The sequence below is a fragment of the Pristis pectinata genome, chromosome 1, assembly GCF_009764475.1.
Source record: "Pristis pectinata isolate sPriPec2 chromosome 1, sPriPec2.1.pri, whole genome shotgun sequence".
Taxonomy (NCBI): Eukaryota; Metazoa; Chordata; class Chondrichthyes; order Rhinopristiformes; family Pristidae; genus Pristis; species Pristis pectinata.
The window spans coordinates 82,546,287-82,565,217 of record NC_067405.1 but is presented as its reverse complement, the minus strand read 5'-3'; the positions used below and the strand labels follow the sequence as shown (position 1 = coordinate 82,565,217).

Genomic DNA, 18,931 nt, shown 5'->3' with positions numbered 1-18,931 from the left:
AGGCAAGCAATAGTTTGCACAAAGAAATAATGCACAAGTAACAAAAAAAAATTACTTTATGGCACAAAAGCCCAACAGGAAATGCGAATCATCTGTGGCTGACAAGAAAGAATAAAAATGGCATTAAATCAACGGAAGAGGCTGATAAAGTTGCCAGGAATAATAGTAAGCCTGAGAATTGGGAGCATTTTAGAACCTAGCAAAGAAGGACCAAAAAATTGATAAAAACACAGTAGAATATAATAGTAGAATGTTAAGTACCGAAACTCCTAAGAGCTCTAAGAGGTATAGAATAGGAAAAGACAAGCAAAGACAAACATAGACCCCTTATATTGACAGGGAAATTTATAATGGGGAATATAGAAATGGCAGAGGAATTAAACAAATAGTTCACAGTTTCATAGAACACTGAACAGTACAGCATAGGAACAGGCCCTTCAGCCCACCATGTCTGTGCCAAGCATGTTGTTGTCTAGGTGTTTCAAAGCCCAGTGAAGAGCCAGTGTAGATCTGTTGTGTTGTAGACCATTATCCGTAACTTTCTTAAAGCTCACAGAATTAAGGTCACTATTTATAAAATGCTACCCCAATACTTTGATCAACTGGCCAGGATCATTCCCCAATACAAGGTCTAGAATGGCTCCATCCTTAGTTGACTATCTACATATTGTTTCAAGAAACCCTCCTGGATGCACTAAACAAATTTTGCCCCACTTAAGCATCTGGCTCTAGAGAATCAAGGATCTAGCGAGACTGAGGACCTGAAGGAAATAAATCTTCATTGAAAAACAAATCCTACAGAAGTTCATGAACTTCAAGTCTCACATATTCTAAGGAACCAATGACTTGCATCTCAGAGTTTTGCAAAAGGTGATAGTGGATGCTCTGGTTATCATCTTCCAAATTTCTGCAGATTTTGGAATGGTTCCTGTGGATTGGAAGGTACCAAATATGACCCCATTATTTAAGAGAACAAGGAAAACTGCCAACCTGTCAGTTTCATGTCAGTGATAGGGAAAATGCTGAAATCTTTAACAACAAAATGTCTTGAAAAGAATAGAACTGAGAAGAGTCATTATGGATTTATGACACAAGAGTCATTATGTATTGTGCTTGACTAATCTGCTGGAATTCTTTGAGGATATAACGAGTAGAATAGATAGGGGAAAATGAGAGAATATGGTGTACAGCAAGATCTGCTATCCAACACTTCAAATTCCAATGGCATCTGGCCCACTGGGGCCATAATTCCTGTTTTCCCTTTAAAATCACTGGGCTCCTTAAGTACAAACTCTTTGGCCAAGCTCTTGAATCGCATCAATTTCTCATGTGGCTCTGTGCAAAGTTACATTCCTGTGCTAAAGGCACACTATACATGGAGTTGTTCTATTGGATCCTCTTTCATATGAAACCAAATCAAGGGCCCATCTGGCCTCTCAGGTGAACGTAGAAGATCGTACAGTACCACTTTGAAGAACAGTGTCATATTCCCATGTCCTGGTTAATATTCATTTCTTATTCAACATATAACTTAAGAAGTTGACTGAAAAATCTGTTTGTTGGGACTTGCTGTGCACAAATTGATGCTGTATTTGACACATTGTGACTACACTTCAAAAACATTTCAGTGCTTCCTTTTGAATATTTGCAAGGAAACAAACCAAATTCAAATCAAAGTGGTTTGGTATAAACACTACTCAAAGACAGTGTTCATTCTTCATTGCTATGTCAGTCGAAAACTAAGGATAAGCCAGCATGCACAAGGTAGCTGAAAAACGCCAAATTAAGTCATTCACTAATGATGATTCCATCTGGCATTATTCCCATCGCAGCCTCACAGCTGCGCAGAGTGAAAATTGGTTACACTGAGTGTCTTTCATAAGTGGAGTGAATTGGTTAGTCTATGAGGAATAAAAGACATATGAATAAAACTAACAAAGTGACATAGAACTGCATTGGGTTCTTTCTTATGCTTAGTTTAAGAATGACAGCAGAACAAATATAAAAAGCATGACATGAATACTCACTGGTGTGCCCATCATAGTGTACGTTTTTCCTGAACCAGTCTGCCCATAGGCAAACAAACAGACATTGTAACCCTCAATGGCTCCTGATAGGACTGAAGTGCCAAGATCCTGGTACACCTGCAGACAGAGTACAAACAGGATTACTGAGTGAAGAATTATGATTTCAATGTAGACTATGTCACAGAAACAAAGATTCAAAAGGCAGTTTTGCATTGGGCAAAAGCTTCTAGCATTTTAAGGTCCAAAATACTTCATTACATGATAGATTTGATGTTAATTCATTTGCAATGACTAACAGTAACAAATGCTCATCTTTTAATTAATTTGAGCATCTTAACATACACGGATTATGTATAATATACACCATGACAGATAAAAACACATCACATGATTACCAATGCTCTGAGAGTCTCAACAGTGCCTGTGTCTTTGGTACTTCACAGTTGGTACTGTGACTATTCCAAACCCAGCAAACAGAAATGACGGTGGCTTCTCTTCAACAAAACAACACTCGCTTTTCCCTTGGTCTTGTAGGATAAGGCTGCCAGAAGTGTAGAAGTCTCTCAGCAGACTGGTGTCTTTGAGGCGCACAAATCTCCCAGTCTGAAGGAACAGTAACTCCAGCTAAGGGGGCAGGGCTCAATGAAGCATGTAACCCCTACAGGGTCTGAGATTATAATGGATGATGGCACTCCTCATCACTCTTGCCAGCACACTCAGGAGGAGCAGAGGCTCGGAGAATGTGATCAGAGGAGGAGGAGTCAAGGAGAAAGGAAGGAGGGAAGGGAAAGGGTGGGAGCATACCACAACATACATTCCACCTCTAAGCACCAGCTCAGATTTGGCATTGGACATTTGGTTAGAAGTATCATTGCACATGATGCTTGGCACTAACAAGCTACAGGTAGGAGAGGAGCTTGGGCCATGTGCTCAAGACAAAGTTACACACTCATTCTGCTACCAATGACTTGGATGAGGCTACAGGAGGACTTGCCTGCTTAACAAGGGCATGGTTGGAGTATTGTCTGGTCTAAAAGGGAGACTACAAGAACGTCAGCTGCATGATGGGGGAATTGGGGGTAGAGTGCTTCTCCAACATCTAAAAGCTACCAGCAAAGCCAGCCATCCATGTTAGCCAGATGAGAAGTGGTGGTTGAAAATCAAAAACCGCATCTGAAATAAAAACTGAAAATGCTGGAAACACTCAGCAGGTCAAATAGCATCTGTGGAAAGAGAAAATAGCCAACATTTCAGGTCAAAGACCTTGCCAGACTGCTGATGGAATGTGTTTCAGATCTCATGGAAGAGCAGGCAGACACCAAGCAAAGTCAACTCTGTGGAAGTTCAGCCTCTTCACATCAGAGCTCTGCTTAACACCAGCTATATATTGCTTGCCATCAGCCAGGCAAAGACAGCTGCTAGCGACCACTGACAAGGATCTGGAGACATGACATGCATTGAAGGTCCAGTCCTGGTAATATGCTTTCCTCTCTCAAGACATCAGCACCTGCACTTCCACTGATGACATTCCAACAATTCCATTGTATGTACCAGCCAGCTAGCCCAAACTGCAGCCCTCAAGCCAAAACAGTGCAATCCCTGAGCATGCTGTCCAGGCCCAGGGGTATTGTCACAGCAATCTGCTGATCTACTGAAAGGAGCCATCTTCTACCAGCCTTGCCCCTGCCACCTGGGGAAAACCATTAAAGTAACATACCAGCAAACCAACTTTGAAACCAGTACTGCAGGAAATGCATAAAGTTGATTATCCCTTATTACCACTGTTAAATTTGTAAATTTCTGTTGACTTCAAAAGTCACATGTTCATATTTGTTAAATATTTTATGCAGCATGGATAGTAAAGGTGATCTTGGAATGCTGGGACACAGCAGGACCCTGATGTGATTTAAGTCCACCCAAGGGTGACTTCCAGATAACAAGTTCGGTTTCTGACTTGGAGAAATTGACTGCCTTGGTAACCATCACATTTTGGAAAAGGCAGAATGTTAAATTAATGAAATAGAGGTTTCAGTCAGAGTGCAAAATCAGTGTCACATCACCAGCAGCTGTGAGATCCATATTTCTGAACCCATGGCCTGGGGTGCTGGAAGTACTACCAACATTTACTAAGCCATACCCCCAAGGAGATGAGCCAGCACTGATCCTTGAAGGAGCCCTGACCTCAATTATTTAGTAGGTTACAGGACTTATTTGCCAGTAGACAGGATTCCCTGTATTGGATTCTATGTGTTGTTGCTCAACCCAGATGACATGGTCTTTCTGAATCACTGATGGACTACAGAGTTGGCACTGCACAAACTATCAGTGAAGGTCCTAAAAGCCAATGGTCCTGTTTTAGTGTATTACATTGAATATTCTTATCAAGTAAATTGGCCTTTATATGGTAACCTCGCAAAAATAACTACCAATTTGCCTTTTTCATGAATGTAGTTTGCAACAGATGTTTTAGTAGAAGTGGATGAGCATCAGCAGTCATGGTCAACATCACTTTTGGAGAGCGGGAGAATCGAAAGGAAAGAGGTGACTGAAGAGGGAGAGAGCAAAGAGGGCGGGGGGTGGGAAAGAAACAAAAGGAGATAGTTAGAGAAGGGGGATTCACAGTAGGGGAATTGGAGGGGGCACTAATGCCAAGGATAAGGATTTGAGCAAGATCAAGTGCCTGGGTGCACTTGCCTAGAGATCAGGGTCTGCTGTGCCAAATCTGTGCAACAGACCCTGATCTTCCATCCTCCTAGCTCCCCTTACCAGTGGGCCAAGACCTTACTAGTAGCTGGCAATGCAATAGCCCCCCTCACATTAAGAGGAAATGCGCACAGGTTTTATCCCTCCTCGGAATGGGAGTAGAAACATGTCATCCCCAAACTGGAGGGACTGCTGAAGATGACAATATTTAAAGGAATCCAGGTCCTTATCAATGTCCTATTTCCTTCATAACTTTGCACAACTTTGTCCCTGCATTGGCAATGAAGGAAAATAACACCACCACCACTATATTCTAATTTTCTCAGAAACTAACAAATACAAAGACTAGGAGATGTTGTTCTCTCATGGTCTTGTTTTTCGAAAATGCTTGCACCACAATGTGTGGACATGCTCACTACTTAAATATGCAGAGCTTGATGCAGATTCTCATCGCCAGGCAGTGAACTGCCACCATGGCACCTCTGCTGTCCAATCACAAAGCAATCTGGATGCTGAAGTGGGCTGTCCCAGCCCCAGTTATTACCCTGCCTGGATGCAGAGCCATTGAGTGGGATTCTCCAAAAGTACCTCCATGTTATAACATGTGCCAAGGCAGTATGTACAGAGACAGCCTGTTCACAAATATACTCCTGTATCAGCTTCTTCATCTCCCTCTACAAAAGGCAGGGGTGGGGTGGGGCAGAGTTCAGGCAGCTCTGAGCCTTCACAATGCCCAGTCAGTAGAATATAGAAGTACAATAAAAAGCAACCAATTCTGGACAGCACTGCAAGATGCCCCAGTTTGGGAAGTGGCAGAAAGGATCCAAAAGGCACTCTCCACTAGGCCCCAGTTGCCCCATAGTTCCGATTCTAATGATGCTTACTTGGAGAACCCACAATCCTGGCATTCCAATGCTCACAATGACTGGTATTCAATGCTGTGTAGCATGAGACAGCTCCTTTTCCTCAAATACATACCATCAGCAACCTTCCTACTGCAGCACTGAGGTAGAAACTGTGATATATCACACTGGTTAGCTGCTGCCACCTGTAACAAATCAGATATTAATCCAGGGAGACACTGAGCTTCACGTCTGGACTGCTCTGCTGATAGCCCAGGCCACGTGGCTGCAGAAATCTATACAGCTGTCAACAGAAACCATTGAAAACCTCATCCTCGAAATACATAGCTCCTCAGATCTATAAGTAAAAGCTGTCTCATTACATACACTTGGAAAAAATGTTAACAGGCATGAGCCCTTCTCTTCCTTAGGGTCTGCCAGGTATATCTACTCTGCTCATAAACCCTCTCCTTCTACTCCCATTCATGCTATAGACCCAGCTTGACAATACACATGATACCCATGGTGATGTGGTGATAACTGGAGAAGTGACTTTTAAGAAAAAACAAACTGCTGGAGGAACTCAGCCAGTCAGGCAGCATCTGTGGAGGCAAAGGGATAGTCGATGTTTCAGGAAAAGAAGTCATCCTGAAAACTGGGAACAGTTTAGAGTTCAAAGGATAACCAAAAAATTGATAAAGGGGAAACAGAGTAAGAGATTAAACTAAGGAACATAAAAAAGATGAACAGCTTCTGTAGGTATCCTCAAAGACTAACAAAGACAAGTGTGGAGGCCTTTACAGAAAGATGTGGGAGAATTTATCATGAGGGATAAGGAAATTGTAGAATTACTTCATAACACAGAAACAGTACTGATGCTGCTTGACCTGTTAAATTTTCAAGCACTTAGAGAGAAACAAAATTGACAATTCAGGTCAAGAACCCTTCATCAGAATGGCAAGTGAGAAGACCAGTGTATTTTGATTTTGTGACAGTCTTCACAGAAGTGAAAAAGCTTCTGGAAATAATGAAGAATCAAGTGTCCAATGCCAATGAGGAAATTAAAAAAACACGCATTAGTAAAGAAATACTAGTGCAGAAGTTAGTGAGTCTTAAAACAGATGAATCCCAACAACCAAATGACTGCCATCCCAGGGTTCTAAAGCAACAGAGGATGATTATCATTTTCCAAAATTCCCTAAATTCTGCAATGGTTCTGCAGTCACAGGGTATTACAGTCACAGGGCGGGCAGGGTCAAGTGCCAGAGAGAAAGAATCTCAGATCTCAGTTCCTGGTTGTGGGGAGCACGGGTCTGGTCTGAACCTGACCCCAGCCTTGGAGTTATTCAAACCCCAGTCTTTGGGCATTTCAGATTTCGTGCCTTGTTTCAGCTGCCTGTCCTTCAGCAGCCCTCTATTTAAATACTGCATCCAAAAAGATAGGACTTCAAACATATTTCTGTAGGGTCCATCAAGTGTAGTGGACCATCAAGGGTCCACTGACGCTTGTTAAATGCTGACAGAACAACGGCAGGGGGTTGGGGGGGGCTAGTTTTCGATTTGCACCACCAAGGCCGTCAGTCTCCATCAGGAGTTTGGCAAAGATGCAGACTTCCAGGTAATCACGTGGAAGGTGTGCAGGAAAATCTATTGGAATATTTGCCCCAGTGTTTAATTTTTCTGAAACTCAAATGTTACAGCTCCCTATCAGCTTACTATTAGAATTATTCAAATATTTATCATACAACACACTGTTCTGCAAGGCTGAAAAGAAGCATGTTTAAACAGAGATCCAGGGGATGGCATACATATCTTACTTCATGGTAAATTGCCATCTTGTTTGAAGTGCACTATGGGAACCTCGGTAACAAATGACACAGCAGTTGTGTGGTTCAGTGAAAGAGACACTTGTATTGAGAGTCACTCATAGTAGCAAACGCAAGGGTCAGATAATAAAGGCACAGATATATTTGCATATGGTCAGGTTTTGTACTGTAAAAGCCAAGCCATAATGCAGACAAACCCAGTCAAAATCAGGGACAATAAAGTAGTACCATTTCCTTCACCAGCTCAGGCTTGTGGCACATGTAACATCAATCTAGCAATGGCTATAACAGTACCAGGGTAGTAACTAATTCTGGTATACTTCCTTAAAAATATTGTGTAAAACAAGATTTGCTGCACCTCTGAATTAACAATTATAATTTTAAGCAGAATTGGCACAGTATGAGTGACTCAGTCTAATTTTTAAAACATTATGTTCACTTCAGCACAAGTAGCATACAGAATGAGAAATTCAACTATTCTCAACTATTTACATAGAAACAATGAAACTGGACAGATAAAGAGTAGACAATGACATCAATACCATCTTTGAGAATCAATAAGGCAGCTTTCTTTTCCATTTAGGGTAAAATTATCAGAAGTCCATCCAGTTACTGCTTGTACTCCATCTGGTTTTACTTATTTCAAAACCCCCACAAATCCCCAAATGCTTCATTAGGATCAGAATGCATGCTCATTTACCATATCAGGGCTGGTGAATGTGACTTGGTGAACATGAACTCATGACTGTGTGGCCAGATTCTGCTCTAACTCCATCTACAAGTTTGCAGATGACACCAATGTAGTGGGCAGTATCTCAAACAACGATGAGTTGGAGTACAGGAAGAAGCTTAGTGACATGGTGTCCTGACAACAACCTTTCCCTCAATGTGAGCAAAACAAAAGAGCTGGTCATTGACTTCAGAAGGGGGGCGGTGCACATGCTCCTGTCTACATAAAGAGTGCTGAGGTCAAGAGGGTTGAGAGCTTCAAGTTCCCAGGAGTAAACATCACCAATAGTCTGTCCTGGTCCAATCAGATAGACACCATGGCCAAGAAAGCTCACCAGAGCCTCTACTTCCTCAGAGGCTAAAGAAATTTGGCATGTCCCTGTTGACCCTCACCAATTTTTATCAATGCACCATAGAAAGCATCCTATCTGGATGCATCATGGCTTGGTATGGCAACTGCTCTGCAAGGCACTGCAGAGGGTTGTGGACACAGCTCAGTACATCACAGAAACAAGCCTCCCCTCCACGGACTCTGTCTGCACTTCCCACTGCCTCAGTAAAGCAGACAATATAATCAAAGACCCCACCCACCCTGGATATTCACTCTTCTCCCCTCTCCCATCAGGCAGAAGATACAAAAGCCTGAAAACACGTACATCCAAACTCATGGACAGCTTCTATCCTACTGTCATAAGACTATTGAACAGTTCCCTAGTACAATAAGATGGGCTCTTGACCTCACAAACTACCTCGTTTATGACCTTGCACCTTATTGTCTACCTGCACTGCACTTTCTCTGTAACTGTTACACCTTACTCTGCATTCTGTATTGCTTTACCTTGTGCTACCTCAATGCACTATGTAATGAGTTGATCTGTATGAATTGTATGCAAGACAAGTTTTTCACTGTACCTTAGTACATATGACAATAATAAACCAATTCCTATATCCTAAAGATGTTTTGATGAGATGTTGCTGTTTAAAAATGAAGCAAAAGTTATTTTGGCTAAAGATTTTTGTTTTACTCTTGTACCATTTTGATGAAGGTTTTAAATTCCTACGTTGTTTTTGTGAACACAGTCATTCTGTTAGCAAGAAATACATATTATTTCTGTTGCCCAAGTAATTTATTTTGTGTAACCCAGTAGCCCTGGACTACCTTGGTTACATAAGGTCCAAAGCTCTTCTGGTATTTCTCCTATTGCTAAGCAACTGTGTTGAAAACAAATCATATTTAGTGATTTTCCCATCCCCATTTATCATTTGTTGCTATCAGAAATTGTTTTAACATTTAGGAATTATGGTTGTGCACAATTTGTAAATACACATATCCATTTCTAGTCTATACAATCCTCAAGATGGAATTTTAGCATTGTGAATTTAGTTAATTCTTTTTCCAAATGGTACAACAGCCTTGAAGTTATTTACATCTCATGGGAAACAAAGGCTCCTCTCAGTCAGGTTACTGAGGGAAATTGTTCAGTTACACTTTAGGGCTGGTAAACCAGGAAAATGAATTGAAACACTTCCACAGATGTTTATAGCCAGATTCAACAAATTTACCCCTTTAGGGAAAATTGTGCAGATGTCAGGAGCTAAACCAAGCACACAAAGGAAATCAAAGTCTAAAGAACCCGGGTCAATAAGGGAAAACATTTAAAATTGTGACTTTAGTTTTCATCTCTTCACCAAATGAAACAGTACTGAAGAAATACAAACACAGCAGATTATGTACAGGGATATTTTGACAGCTGGATAGTTTCATTCCGTCAGAAAATAATAGGCACATCTGATGCAGTATACCACTGGCTCGTCTCTATCTGCTCTGCACAACAGACACATTAAACCTGCCTGGATGAAAGCCTAATTGATAGCCACATGACAATTGTTATCTGATTGACAACTATAAACCAGTCAACTATAAACCAGTCAACCTTCATCAGTCAAAATGACATGCTTTGACACTTTCAACAGGTTCCGAGAGTGGTTAACCTCTTTCAACACTCAACAGTACAATCCTTAGAATTTGCTAATCGTCATACAACCTCAACAGAATGATTATTTTGAAAGCAAGTCAAATGATTTCAAAACTTTTGTGGATGTTGAATGGCCCAACTTTGAAATAACATAAAATGATTCTGATTTTTTTTTAAATCAGCCCAACTAGATCAGATGCAGGAATGGTATTAAACCTTAATTTTATAAAGTTAATTCTGACATTTACATAATGGAAGCAACACACTGAGAAGATACAAAATGTAATAATGGTTCATTGACTACAAAATACAATCCTTTGTGAAATGGTCTTGATAATCCAGAGCCCTGCTTATGATTTTCTTGATAAATGAGCTGGTAAATGAAACAATCAATCCAGATTAATCCAAGGTCAAGGAACCAGACTTGCCACTCCTCATTGCTCGAGACCTCTGCACCCTAAGACAGAACAGGGGGTTCAGTTGATTTGTGGACTAGTTAGCAGACCTGTCAGTGGAAACTGAGCATCACTGGAGGACATTTCACAATTCATTTCCTTGCACTGAGAGATGGAGAGAGAGAGTTCTTAAAATAATCCCCCCACGTAGCAACATTGATTCTACCCAGTATGCCATTCTCCGCTGGAATTTATGAATATTCTTTTTATTCATTGGTTATCTCTACAAACTTCAATAAAGAGACTGTGTTAGTCAAATAATGACATCATTTAGAAGGCATGTGATGTAGTGAATGAATTTAAAAGTGATGGAATATGAAAGGATTTTTCTTCCATAGCAAACTTAATTCAATACCACAAAGTAGATGCTATGGAAGTGAAAAGTCTCCAATTTCAAGTAAAAACTTACATTAATTAATAAAGGGCTCAGCTTTTTCCATGCTGTGAAAAACCACTCTAAACCCTGAACAGTTTTAATCCCCTGGAAAGCATCACATAAAATTTCTGTACATCCTATACATACATTAAGAGCAAGAGAATAACTAGGGAGAGGATAGGATCACTCAAGGATAAAGGAGGGAACGTGTGCTTGGAGGTGGAGGATTTTGGGCAAGATCCTAAATGAGTACTTTGCGTCAGTATTTACCAAGAAGGAGGACATGGAGGATAGTGAGATCAGTGCAGAGTGTGCTAATATGCTCGAGCATTTTGAGATAAAGAAAGAGGTTGTGCTGGGTCTCTTAAAGAACGTTCAGGTGGATAAGTCCTGAGGGACTGATGGGATACACCCCAGGTTATTGAGAGAGGCAAGAGAAGAGATTGCTGGAGCCTTGACCAAGATCGTCAGGTCCTCTCCAGTCACAGACAAGGTGCTGGAGGACTGGCAAGTAGCTAATGTCATTCCATTATTCAAGAAAAGAAATACAGATAATCCTAGAAACTGTAGACTGGTGAGTCTTACATCAGTGGTAGGGATGTTACTTGAGAGGATTCTTAGGGATAGGCTTTATGAGCATTTGGAAAACCACGGCCTAATTAGGGACAGTCAGCATGGCTTTGTGTGAGGCAAGCCACGTCTTACTAACTTGATTGAGTTTTTCAAGAAGGTGACGAAGGTGATTGATGAAGGTAGAGCTGTGGATGTTGTCTACATGGATTTTACTAAGGCATTTGACGATGTCCCTCATGGTAGGCTCATCCAGAAGATTAACATGGTGACTTAGCCATTTGGATTCAGAGTTGGCTTGCCCAAAGACAACGGAGGGTAGTGGTTGATGGGACTTATTCTGGCTGGAGGTCCGTGACTAGTGGTGTTCCGCAGGGATCTGTACTGGAACTTCTGCTGTTTGTGGTATATATAAATGACCTGGATGAAAATGTAGACTGGTGGATTAGTAAGTTCACAAACGATACAAGGATTGGTGGTGTTGTGGATAGCATAAAAGATTGCCAGAAGATACTGCGGGATATAGATAAGTTGCAGCTATGAGCGAAGAACTGGGAGATGGAGTTTAATGTGGCCGAATGTGAGTTTTGCACTTTCAGAGATCAAATGTAAAGGGACAGTACACCGTTAATGGCAAAATCCTTAACAGTGCTGATGTACAGATAGATCTTGGGGTCCAACTCCATACCTCCCTGAAAATGGCTATACAGGGTGGTCATGAAGGCATATTGCATGCTAGTTAGGACACATCTGGAGTATTGCATTCAATTCTGGTCACCCCATTACAGGAAGGATGTGGAGGCTTTGGAGACAGTGCTGAAGAGGTTCAGCAGGATTCTGCCTGGATTAGAGGGCATGTGCTATAAGGAGAGGTTGGACAAACTTGCGTTGTTTTCTCTGGAGCTGCAGAGGCTGAGAGGAGACCTGATAGAAGTTTATAAGATTATGAGAGGCATAGCTAGAGTAGACAGTCAATATCTTTTTCTCAGGGTCAAAATGTCTAATACTAGATGGCACGCATTTAAGTGAGAGGGGTTAAGTTCAAAGGCAAATACGAAAGAGGCATTCAAGAGGCTGTTAGATGGGCACAAAATGTGCAGAGAATGGATTTAGTTACTAGTTTAATTAGTTCCATTCAACATCATGTGCTAACGGTTCCTGTGCTGTACTGTTCTATCTTCTAAAATTGTAGAATACATAACACCACAAAATTGGTCTATTAACTACTAAACACATTCCTTTATGAAAAGGTCAATATAATCTGGAGTTTTGCTGTGGCTTTCTTGACAAATGAGCCAGCAATGAAAAGAGTGAAGAGGTATTAAGCAGTTCAGACCCCATTGCCAGGCAGCATTGATCTCCACCCAGTCAATCCTATCAATCTAGTGGCATGGTGTCATGATAATAACCTTTCCCCCAATGTCAGCAAAAGAGCTGGTCACTGTCTTCAAGTAGTAGGGCAGCGCATACACTCCTGTTTACATCAATGGTACTGAGGTCGAGATGGTTGAGAGCTTGGAGTTCAGAGGAGTAAACATCACCAATATCCTGTCCTGGCCCAACTACATAGATGCCACAGCCAAGAAAGCAAACCAGCATCTCTACTTCCTCAGGAGGCAAAAGAAATTCAACACGTCCTCATTGACCCTCACCGATTTTTATAGATGCGCCATAGAAAGCATTTTATCTGGATGCATCACGGCTTGGTCTGGCTCTATACACAAAGTTCCACATAGATAGAGTTCCAAAAAGCCCATCAAATTTTGAAGCACAAAATACAACATAGGATATACAAATGAAGACTGACCCACTTGGCCCTTCGAGCCTGTTCCATCACTTTGTAAGATCATTGGTCTGAATGTAACCTCAACTCCACATTCACATCTAACCCTGGTAACTTTTCACCTCCTTGCTTATTAAGTTTCCGTCTATATTTGTTTTAAAAACATTCAAAGACCCTGCATCAACCATGCTTTGAGGAAGACATGCCCAAAGACTCACGGACCTTAGTGAAAAAGATTGCATCATCTGAGTTAAACAACTGACTGCTTACTTGTCAACCATTACCCAAGTTCTAGATTTTTCCACTTAAGGAAGCATCCTCTCCAAATCCATTCTGCCAAGTAACTCCTCGGGTCCTTGCATATTTCAGTCAAATCCGCTTTCACGCTTCTAAGCTCCAGCAAATACTAGTCAAGCCTGTCCAACACTTCCACATAAGACAACCCACTCATCCTAGGTATTAATCTATCAAATTTTCAATAAACTGCATCCAAAGCATCACATGCTTCCTTAAACAAGAACAATCCAGTACGGAGTGCTCCAGATGTGGTCTCACCATTGCCTTATGTAACAGAAGCATAACTTCCCTACTTTTGTAACCAATTGGCCTAACTTAAACGATCACATTCTCTTAGCTTTCCTATTACTTGCTGTACCTGCACACTACCCTTTTGAAAATAATGCACAAGGGCACCCAATTCCTTCTGCATTGCAGAGCTCTGTAATCTCTCACCATTTAGATAATCTTTAAAAATAATGATTTTTTAATCTTTGCTGCCAAAATAGTAATTTTATATTTTCCCACATTATACTTCATTTGCTAGATCTTTTCTCATTCACTGAACCTATTGATAATCCTTTGAAGCCTCCTCACATTCTCTTCACAACTTGCTTTCCTACCTACCTTTGGGTCGTCAGCAAATTTAGCAACAACATCTTTAGTGCTTTCATCCAAGCCACTTACATAAATTGTAAAAAGTTTTGGCCCCAGTACCGATCCCTGTAATACACCACTCATTACATTTTGCCAACCAGAAAAAGACCCGCTGTTTTCTGTTAGCCTGCCAATCTTCTATCCATGTCTATATCACCTCCTGTGCCATAAGCTTTTACTTTCTGCAATATCTTAAGAAATAAAATGGACTTCAAAAATAAATGAACAAGTTTAAATAACTGTCCACTGCAACAATCTACCCAAGATAAAACTCAAATATCCAGATTCCCAAACATGCAGAAGTAATGACTAATGGCTAGCAGACAATTAAATGATCTTTTAATTTTCAAACTGAAATCTCAATCAGCACTTCGTCTGCAAAAGTTTAACTGATGGTTCCGATAGAGCACACCAGAACACAAAATGCCATACTTGAATGTGAACAACTTACTTCTCACCAAACCAACAAATGATACCTGACAGATGTTGCCATTCCATGACACTTGGCTATCCTTATATGTGAATCATAGAAAGTTAATGTGTAGATGGACTAAGCTATTAGGAAGGTAAACAGTGCATTACCCTTACAATAAAGGATTTGAGCCGAGACACAAGAGACTGCAGATGCTGGAATCTGGAGCAACAAACAATTTGTTGGAGGAACTCAGCAGGTGTGGGAGGAAAGGAATAGTTGACACTTGGGGTTAAAAACCTGCACCAGTCCTGATTTCACATTTATCACATTAACTTTATTAAAACATTATGGACAAGATGAAAGCATCTACTGTTCCAGAGTCTGATCCGAGAGGACAGGTGTGCACTGTTACCTCAGTACAACCTCACTAATGCAAAGTATACTCAGAGTCAGACGGTCAGAGTCAGTGATAAAAATCCAAATTTTTCCATAATAGTCATGATTCACTGTTCCACCAGGTTTTCTACTGTGAATGCTTTAGCTTGTCAATGTTCATAACTAGGTGTATATGTAAATTGTATCTGTATATTAAACTGACATTGAAGCAAACTATATTTTTCTTCATACTGTAGCTTACTGTATTCAAGCAAAAATATAACCCATGTTTCATAATCTGTTTCAGCAGCCATACATAATGATTGGTTAGGGAAGTGTTTTCCAGACTGACAACTACAATCATTTGCCCTCTACACAGTCTTCCACTTTCTTGAAATGAACTTAATCTTCTAGCTGACAATTTCCTTTGGGATGTGCCATGAATTATATGGGAAAGCTACCACAGTTGCAGTAAAGTCAGTGCTCAAGAGAGAATTCAACGTTCAGTGCATAACGTCACTTGAAAGGGTAAAGTATGAATGTTTGGGATGGGTGGGGGGGGGGTGGGAGTAGAAGAAATGGGGTGGAAACATATGTGATGGACATTTTTTTCTCACAGCAAGGAAAGCTTGTTTTAATACAGAGGCATAATCACAAAACCTGGAATCAATAAAGTGAGCCACTGCTTTCCAAATTACGTGAGAGCAGAATGTAATGTGATATCATTGAAACATACAATATTTATATGGGGCATAGGGCATCAGGACACCTTCCATATTTGCTATTAATTCCATCTCTATTATTACAGTACAGTTGCACTCAATTCATTAAATCTATCCCCTCTATTTAATCAAGTAGTTGTGTGAAAGACTCTTCCACTTGCTTATTTAATTAATGAAACAATTCACCAAATAAGTTAATAGCATTAACAGTTAGCATTAACTGATCGCAGTTTATACTTAACACAATTATTTTTGTTCCTGTACAGAATTACTGACCTGTGCTTACATAGAACATAGAACAATTACAGCACAATTTAGGCCCTTCGGCCCACAAAGCTGTGCCAAACATGTCCCTACCCTAGAAATTACTAGGCTTACCCACAGCCCTCTATCTTACTCAGCTCCATATACCGATCTAACAGTCTCTTGAAAGACCCTATCGTATCAGCCTCCACCACCGTTGCCGGCAGCCCATTCCAGGCACTCACCACTCTGAGTAAAAAAAACTTACCCCTGACATCTCCTCTATATCTACTCCCCAGCACCTTAAACCTATGTCCTCTTGTGACCACCATTTCAGCCCTGGGGAAAAGCCTCTGACTATCTACCCTATCAATACCTCTCATCATCTTATACACCTCTATCAGGTCCCCCCTCATCCTCCGTCTCTCCAAGGAGAAAAGGCCGAGTTCCCTCAACCTGCTTTCATAAGGCATGCTCCACAATCCAGGCAGCATCCTTGTAAATCTCCTCTACACCCTCTCTATGGCTTCCACATCTTTCCTATAGTGAGTCGACCGGAACTGAGCACAGTACTCCAACTGGGGTCTGACCAGGGACCTATATAGCTGCAACAATACTTCATCACGGCTCCTAAATTCAATTCCCCGATTGAAGGAGGACAATACACCATATGCCTTCTTAACCACAGAGTCAACCTGCACAGCTGCTTTGAACGTCCTATGGACTTGGACCCCAAGATCCCTCTGATCCTCCACACTACCAAAAGTCTTACCATTAAGACTATATTCCGCCAACATATTTGACCTACCAAAATGAACCACTTCACACTTATCTGGGTTGGACTGCATCTGCCACTTCTCAGCCCAACTCTGCATCCTATCTATGTCCCCCTGTAACCTCTGACAGCTCTCCAAACTATCCACAACACCCCCAACCGTCGTGTCATCCGCAAACTTACTAACCCACCCCTCCACTTCCTCATCCAGGTCATTTATAAAAATCACAAAGAGTAAGGGTCCCAGTACAGATCCCTGGGGTACACCACTGGTCACTGACCTCCACTCAGAATACGACCCCTCAACAACTACTCTTTGCCTTCTGTGGGCCAGCCAGTTCTGGATCCACACTGCAATGTCCCCTCAGCTTCTCCATAAGCCTCGCATGGGGTACCTTATCAAATGCCTTGCTGAAATCCATATACACTACATCTGCTGCTCTCCCTTCATCGATGTGCTTAGTCACATCCTCAAAAAATTCAATCAGGCTCATAAGGCAGGACCTGCCCTTAATAAAGCCATGCTAACTATTCCTAATCATATTATACCTCTCTAAATGTTCATAAATCCTGCCTCTCAGGATCTTCTCCATCAGCTTACCAACCACTGAGGTGAGACTCACCAGTCTATAATTTCCTGGGCTATCCCTACTCCCCTTCTTGAATAAGGGAACAACATCCTCAACCCTCCAATCTTCCGGAACCTCTCCCGTCTCCATGGACGACACAAAGATCATCATCAGAGGTTCTGCAATCTCCTCCCTCACCTCCCACAGTAACCTGGGGTACATCTCATCCGGTCCCGGCGACCTATCTAACTCGATGCTTTCCAAAAGTTTCAGCACCACCTCTTTTCTAATATCTACATGCTCAACCTTTTCAGGCCACTGCAAGTCCCCACTACAATCACCCAGATCTTTTTCCGTAGTGAATACTGATGTAAAGTAGTCATTAAGTACCTCTGCTATTTCTTCTAGATCCATACACACTTTCCCACTGCTGCACTTCATAGGCCCTATCCTTCCGTATTTCATCCTCTTACTCTTCACATACTTGTAGAACGTCTTGGGGTTTTCCTTGATCCTGCCCGCCAAGTCCTTCTCATGTCCCCTTCTGGCTCTCCTAATCTCTTTCTTAAGTTCCTTCCTTTTAGCCTTGTACTCCTCCAGATCTCTAACATTACCTAGCTCTCTGTACCTTTTGTATGCTTTTCTTTTCCTTTTGACTAGATTTATTATAGCCTTCGTACACCACGGTTCCTGTATCCTATCATGACTCCCCTGTCTCATCATAACATGTCTGTTCAGAGCTCCACACAAATATCCCCTGAATATTTGCCACATATCTTCCGTACTTTTTCCAGAACATCTGTTCCCAATTTAATCTTCCAATTTCCTGCCTGAGAGCCTCATAATTCCCTTTATCCCAAGTAAACACCTTTCTAGCCAGTCTGTTCCTATCCCTCTCTAGTGCTAACGTAAAGGAGATAGAATTATGATCACTATCACCAAAATGTTCACCCACTGAGAGATCTGACACCTGACCAGGTTCATTTCCCAATATCAAATCAAGCACAGCCTCTCCACTTCTAGGTCTATCTACATACTGTGTCAAGAACCCTTCCTGTACACACCTAACAAACTCCACCCCATCTAAACCCCTCACTGTCTGGAGATGCCAATTGATGTTTGGGAAATTAAAATCCCCCATCACCACAACCTTTCTATATGCTCCTCAATAACCGTCACTATTGGGCGGCCTATAAAAAACACCCAGCACAGTTATTGACCCCTTCCTGTTCCTAACCTCCACCCACAGAGACTCCGTAGACAATCCCTCCACAATGTCCACCTTTTCGCAGCCGTGACACTATCTCTGATCAACTTTGTGACTTTCACAAGATCAGTACATCAAAAAGCACCTTACACCAATTAAGTACTTTAGAAGTATTGCCAATAAGGAAGGAAGGAAAATGCTTAACTAATAAAAGTACAGTTGTGAAAGACAGTCTAGACATAGATGTTGAGTGCATTTAGATAAAGGTTACAAAATAAATGGAAAGGCAACAATGGTAGTAGGAGTGTACAGACCCCCAAATTGTAGCCACACTGTAGGAAAGAGTCTAAATCAAAAAACTGAGTGAATAAAGAGTGCATAAGCATGGGTGACTTAAACCTTAAT

At 41.4% G+C, this 18,931-nt stretch overlaps 1 protein-coding gene across 4 annotated transcripts in view; it reads right to left on the bottom strand.

The window, feature by feature from the left end:
• stard9 (StAR-related lipid transfer (START) domain containing 9) overlaps positions 1–18,931 on the bottom strand; it is a 247,660-nt gene that overhangs the window by 128,943 nt on the left and 99,786 nt on the right. For all 4 annotated transcript variants that reach the window (XR_007957336.1, XM_052028043.1, XM_052028052.1 and 1 more), the window contains exon 4: positions 2,028–2,144. Coding sequence is in view for 3 of the 4 variants with exons in the window: in XM_052028043.1 (XP_051884003.1) it covers positions 2,028–2,144 (117 nt within the window). In the remaining variant the exon portion in view is untranslated. The remainder of the gene's footprint in view (positions 1–2,027; positions 2,145–18,931) is intronic.